Source organism: Phalaenopsis equestris, unplaced genomic scaffold (assembly GCF_001263595.1).
Source record: "Phalaenopsis equestris unplaced genomic scaffold, ASM126359v1 Scaffold233806, whole genome shotgun sequence".
Lineage (NCBI taxonomy): Eukaryota > Viridiplantae > Streptophyta > Magnoliopsida > Asparagales > Orchidaceae > Phalaenopsis > Phalaenopsis equestris.
Window position 1 is genome coordinate 250300 of NW_018251738.1, and position 6796 is coordinate 257095.

General features: G+C 34.4%; 1 protein-coding gene across 1 annotated transcript; it reads left to right on the forward strand.

Moving 5' to 3' along the window:
• The first annotated feature begins 678 nt into the window (after positions 1-678).
• Positions 679-2579, forward strand: LOC110038772 (cytochrome P450 78A5-like). The gene is made up of 3 exons (XM_020743677.1): positions 679-1738; positions 1904-2030; positions 2083-2579. The coding sequence occupies exons 1-3, from the start codon at positions 812-814 to the stop codon at positions 2526-2528; spliced, it is 1500 nt and encodes a 499-aa protein (XP_020599336.1). The 5' UTR covers positions 679-811; the 3' UTR covers positions 2529-2579.
• The last annotated feature ends 4217 nt before the right edge of the window (positions 2580-6796 follow it).

Sequence of the window (6796 nt, forward strand, 5' to 3'; positions counted from 1 at the left end):
ATTTTGAAGTTTTCTTGAGAGTTACAAGACGGTGTCCCTTTGTAATTAATGGATACTATTAGTGAAGGATATCAACTGGGATAAGTCTTGTGCCCTTTCTCCTATGTAATTTCTTACATTAAGAAATATATAAGCATCATTCTCACTTTATTTACTTCTATGACTTTCTATGGGGTATCTTTCGTAGTTAAAGCTATCAAATTCCCTCATGGAAAGATTCATTTCCTAGCATGAATAATTTATATTTTATAAAAAGATGCTATGTTTGAAATATATATATATATATATATATATTATATATATATATATATTTCACCACGTCAATTATCTATTTTAATAACACAAATGTCTCAATTGTTGCTCAAAAAAAGATTAAAATAATTACAATAATATCTTACGGTGGCTCATGGACATATAGGCAAATTTAGATTTAGGGTCCATTAGGAAGAGTATTTTTATAAACTCTTATGATGGGAAGGTATTTTTGAGAATCAGTCAATTAATGTCGCAGCAGAAAATAAATTACTCTCTGGTTTCTTTCAAAATTATTTTTAGTATTCAAAACAATATTATAAAAAATTACTTCCGTTTGAACAAGTTCACAAGTCACAACAACTATTTTTATAAAAAGGCCAAGTAGTCGCCCAGACAAATCCTCAATAGCGATTATCAGTTATTTTCTGCATTGCCAATGCTCCAAACTTGGATTCAATCCTCGCCCCTACCTCCTATATAACACAACTCTCCCACTCTTCTGCTTCTCGGATTTCTCCGACTCACTCCTCTCTGTTCCTCTAACATCTGGTTAAAAATGACAATGTCATCCATGGATTCATCTTCAATCATCTTCAATTATCTCTCCCCAACTCTTTCTCCAGCTATCGCCGCTTCTATCATCATCATCTCAGCTCTTCTACTCTTTCCCGGCGGTCTGGCGTGGGCCCTTTCCCTCACGCGCCCAACATTCTCCGGGCCCACCGGAATTGTTTTTGCTCTCGCCAGCTCTGCCGCTCACAAGTCACTTGCCGCCCTAGCTCGCTCCTTCGACGCCCTCCGCCTCATGGCTTTCTCGGTCGGCCTCACTCGCTTCATCGTTTCAAGCCACCCGGAAACCGCAAAAGAGATTCTTTCGAGCCCAGCCTTCGCTGATCGCCCCATTAAAGAATCAGCATACGAACTTCTGTTTAATCGCGCTATGGGTTTTGCCCCATTTGGGGATTACTGGAGAAACCTGAGAAGGATTTCGTCCACATATCTTTTCAATCCGCGGCGAGTTTCATCGTTCCAGAAGCAACGGAGTGAGATTGGCGAAGGAATGGTGCGGGATATGAAAAGAATGATGGAGAGAAATGGAATTGTAGAAGTGAGGAGAATGTTGCACTATGGGTCTTTGAATAACGTCATGTTGACTGTTTTTGGGAAAAAGTATGATTTTGCAAAGGATGAAGGGTTGGAGCTTGAGTTGATGGTTAAGGAAGGATATGAGTTACTTGGGGTCTTCAACTGGGGTGATCATTTGCCTCTTTTGGGATGGTTAGATTTGCAAGGTGTGAGGAGAAGATGCAGAGCGCTTGTGGCTAAGGTCAATGTATTTGTGAAGAAGATCATAGAAGAGCATAAGAGGAGAGCCAACGGCGTAGGGATTGATGAGGGTGAAGGTGAAGATTTTGTTGATGTGCTTCTCGGTTTGGAGGAGAAAGATAGACTCTCAGAATCTGATATGGTCGCAGTTCTTTGGGTGAGCTATACAATCGTCTTGATTACTAATTTAGTTAGCATTTTTCTACTGTGTGAGATTGTTCTGTTGTTTTCGATTTTTATTTATTTATTTTGTATATAAAAGATGTTTTCTTGTGTTATTGTTTAAGAGGTAAACAACCAACTTTGCATGGCCATGTCTCAGGAAATGATCTTTAGAGGAACTGATACTGTTGCCATCCTATTGGAATGGACGTTGGCTAGAATGGTTCTTCATCCTGATATTCAATCGAAGGCACAAGCTGAGATTGATTCTATCGTTGACTCTTCAAGTCCAGTATTGGATTCTGATATCCAACGACTTCCTTATCTCCAATCCGCCAGTATTAGATTCTGATATCCAACGACTTCCTTATCTCCAATCCATAGTAAAAGAAACCCTTCGAATGCATCCTCCTGGTCCTTTGTTGTCATGGGCTCGCCTAGCTATCCATGACGTTCATGTTGGAGGTCACAAGATTCCTGCGGGGACGACTGCAATGGTTGAATGCAACTGGGCTGAGCCTAACAAATTTAATCCTGATCGATTCATCGATGAAGATGTCAATATTCTTGGTTCCGATTTAAGGTTGGCACCCTTTGGCTCAGGTAAAAGAGTTTGCCCTGGCAAAACCATGGCATTGGCTGCAGTTCATCTTTGGTTGGCTCAGTTGCTGAAAAGCTTCAAATTGCTTCCTTCGAGAAATGGTGTAGATTTGTCTGAGTGCCTAAAGATGTCTCTCGAGATGAAGAATCCTTTGGTCTGTGTGGCTGTTCCAAGGTTCGAGTAGTCCTGCTAAGATGACGTCTAGTTATAAGAAATTTGTTCTTTGCAAATTGTGGCCATCATAAATGATTTCGTAAGCTAGCAATTTATCGAAAATGTCGGTACATGTTCATTTAAAGTGTCAACTTTGTTCGGTTGAATTTTAAAATTTGACATTGTAATAAAGATTCTCTTGTTCTATGTAAATATTGTAATTCAGTTTATAATATAAGAAATAAATGAATTTGTTGCTAATTTATGTTTGAATTTGAATCAAGGGATGGGCTTTGATGGATTGCAATTTAATTGGTTGGAATTGAGTTGATGCAATTCATGAGCTAACACTGTGTTTGAATTGCTACTCAAATTAAGAACAATTTTTATATTATATAACCAAGAAAGATTTTTCTTTGAAATAATTTGTTAAAAATAAAGAGCAATTTTTCCAAGAAAAAAAAAAAGGAACAATTTGCTAAATAATCATATTTTGTTCACTTTTTTTTCGAACTAATATTCAAATAATCTCAAACATAGTTTTGATTTATTTTAATAACGATTGTTTTTGTTTTGGGGAAAAATTCATTGAAATAACTTTGACAAAAAATTCATTAGAATTTGCTATGTCAGAAAATTTATATGAAAGCCGTCCGAAAAATTACTTGAAAAATATTAGTGACCTTTTTTTAAAACTTCTCTTTCCAATAACTTGACGTCGAGAGAGACCTCTTCCCTCTTTCAGAATATCAATAAAGTCATGTCATAAAATCTAAATCACTTTTTCATATTTTAAAGTAACAATTCAAAAATAAAGCAACAATATTAAAGCAAGTTCCAACTGAACATTAAACATGAATACTCTCATTCTAACTAAAATACAAACTTTTATTGGTGATATACAATGGTTCAATCTGCATGTCGGGGCGCGATATATATATATATATATATATATATCACATTAACATGGAAAAATATTTTTCCGCTTATATATTTAGTGTATTAAACACAGTCATATGTTCCGAGGAGATTTCTTGGCCCTTACAGCAAAAATGTTCATTTTTGCTGTTTTGTTTCAATATTTAGCATACTCACAGCTTTCCAATGTTCAACTTAGATCAAACCCAATTCTCCCTCTGTTTAATCTAAGACTCATTTTGAACCTATTAGTATTAATAATTACAAATCTAAAGCAAATTTAATATCATCTCTTGAAATCATTCTTTATTAATTCATAATTTTTGGTTTATTAGTAGAACGTCCTTCAAAACAGAATTTTTTTTTTTTTTTGCTTTGGTAATAAGATCTTTTAGATAAAAAATCTTAAACTATTAATTCAAACTAGTGAAACTATATATGATGAACTTTAATTAGAATATTCTTCGACGATTCATAAGAAGCATCGAACAAACTTCTTATAATATCTCTTTTCAATGAGTGATAAAATTAGGCGCTATAATACAAATATTACGGTATATATAAAGTTAATAAATCCATTATAATTTATTAAGATAATAATAGTTAATAAATTTATTTTCCTTTAGGGATGATTGTTCTATTGATGCACTTTATATTACATCCACATTGTAGTTCTGGTTGCCTTTGTGGGTGCTCATGATTGTTGTGAGAGTGATGACACTAAGAGAGGGCAATGAAGATAAAAATAATTTGATTGTTGTGCTTGCAAAATTGAGGAGTATTAAATGAGTTGCACCTATAATGAGCGATAAATTGTAAATGAGCTTACATCGGATGTGCTGATGGAAAGGCCAAATATGGATAATCGAGGTGGTATCTACGAGTTGTGGAGGGTACTTGTTGACCATATTTTTGGTTAGCACTATTTCCTGACATAAACTTAACCGGGTTTCACATGAGCTTGGCCTTGAGCTATCCCTAACTTTAGAATATTGAATTTTTAACTTGATAAAAATCAAAAGAAAATAAAACAATCTTCAAACATAATGAATGTGGCCGTTGAAAATTCAAGATGGAAGATGTGGTTTGGATTTAATTTATTATACATATAAATTTGATTATTAGAAAATAGTATTTTAATTTTGAAAGTTAATATTTTAATTATTGAAAATTCGAGATCGAACCAATTTCATAAAAATATTAGTTTAAATAAGCGAGCACAACACCACAAGTGATGCATCTACCCCGAGGAATAGACATATCACTTACTAGTGCGGCTAGATTAGATAAACTAAAAAACTTATGATATTCGTTTGGTCTGCGAACCATTTTTTATATAACCCGACAAGTTCCTCTATCTAATATGGAAGATTAGATAGGGTTTTATTATCTGGGTTCTTAAAGCTCCCTATAAAGGCAAGCCCTTATAGTTAATTATATCTTAAATGACTGTGGTCACCTAAGAAAACTCTTGATTTAGATCAGAAAATATTATCTCCAAGAATTTCAAAGGATGTGACTTTTAAAAGATCGGACCAAGAAGTGTCAAATGAGAAAGGCACAAATTTGGAACAATGTTATGAAATCCAAAGGGAGAAAACTAGGGCTTGTCACAGATCCTGAAGAGAAGTTCAATGACTTTCAGAGCTATTCTATGGTTTGTCTTCAATTTCAAGAAAGAAATTATTAAATATTTCATTCTGCCAATTATTATTATTTAGGGCTTACATTTGCATGACACAATCATATAAATAGCCTAGAAGATATAAGAATCTATGTCGTAATGAAGGACAATCTCGGAGTCCTAAAACGAGGTAGGGCTTAAATTGCACAACATGATTGTGCAAAGACGTAAAGATAAAGTGAGGATTTAGTTGAACTAGGCAAACTGCCTCGAAATCCTATGTTTGGTTGTCTAACTCTAAGGATATTTTTGCTTTTGCAAAACCACTTGCTATTGTAGAAGGCTTCTCTTGTACTTAGCTCCAAGCACCTCGATGAAGTAGCAGTCATAAAGTCTAAGGGTTCAAAAGTTTAAAATAACAAGTTTAGTTCAATCTTTATGGGGGTGGGGGGACAACAGTTAGGACGCAAGGCTCCCTCAATCCGACACCAATTTTTTCTTTTAAATTTACTTAGCTGAAACGAGTTGTTAAGCTCATTTAAATTTGGGAAATCTCGTTAGCTGTAAATTCATAAGGACGTATTATGACATTGTTGTTTTATTGTATTTTTGAAAATGTTGTTTAATTTTGAAAAATGATTTTGTGGTTTTCAATTTTGAAAAGGATTTGCAGGTAAAGCAAGTACAGGTAAGAAAATGTAGTAAAGTAAAAGGAAAAGAAATTTGCATTGTAAATATATAAACGCGTACATGTCCTCTTTTGGCACTCCGGCTAGAAGGTCAGAACTTGTAGCATATATATAATATGCAGGAAATTTAAATAAATTACAGGAATGGAAAGCAAGAAAAATTTGCTTAAGGTGTACTTACCGAATCCTTGGTTATAACTTGGTGGATTCTTAAAGGTTTGTCGGCACAATTTTAGGGGGGGTCCTGTGGATGCTGTCGGTCGCTGGATTCGGAATCCCTTCGCCCACTTCGGATGGACATTTAATTTATATATATATATATATATATAAGGGAAAAGAGCTAAGCTATAGCTCCATACATTTAGATAAAAGAGCACTGCACCTCAAGATATATATCTATCTCGAAAGAAAAAAGCAAGACTTGAGGGTCAGGCTCGATCAAATAAACTAAAGAGTATATGACATCGTTTGGTCTGCAAAACAATTTTATTTATAGGTCGATAAGTTCTCTTATTTAATATGAAAAATTAAATAGGGTTTACATTAAGTCGGGTTCGTTAAGATTTTCTATAAGGCAAACCCTAATATTTAATTACATCTTAGATAACCGAAGTCACTTAAGAAAACTCGATAAAAATTAGGGGATATTATCTTCAAGAATTTAAAATGATACGAATTTTCTAAGAGATCAAACAAAGAGGTGTGAATGGAGAATGACTCAAATTTGGAACATTTATTTTGGAATCTGAAGGAAGAAGAACTAGGGGATGTCACAGATACTGAGGAGAACCTCGGTGACTTCCTAAGCTATCCTACTATTTAGCTTCAGTTTAGAGGAAAAATATTTAAGTGTTTCATCCTGCTAATTTTATTAATTAGGGCTTACAGTTGTGTGAAAGGTTCACATAAATAGCCTGGAAGATTTGAGGATTTAGGTCATAACAACGACAACCTCAAAATCATAAAGCGAGTTAGGGCTTATATTGTATAACAGAGCCATACAAAAGCCTAAAGAAAAGTTGAGGACTTATGTCGCACTAGGTGAAAAACCTCAAAGTCCTATGGCTT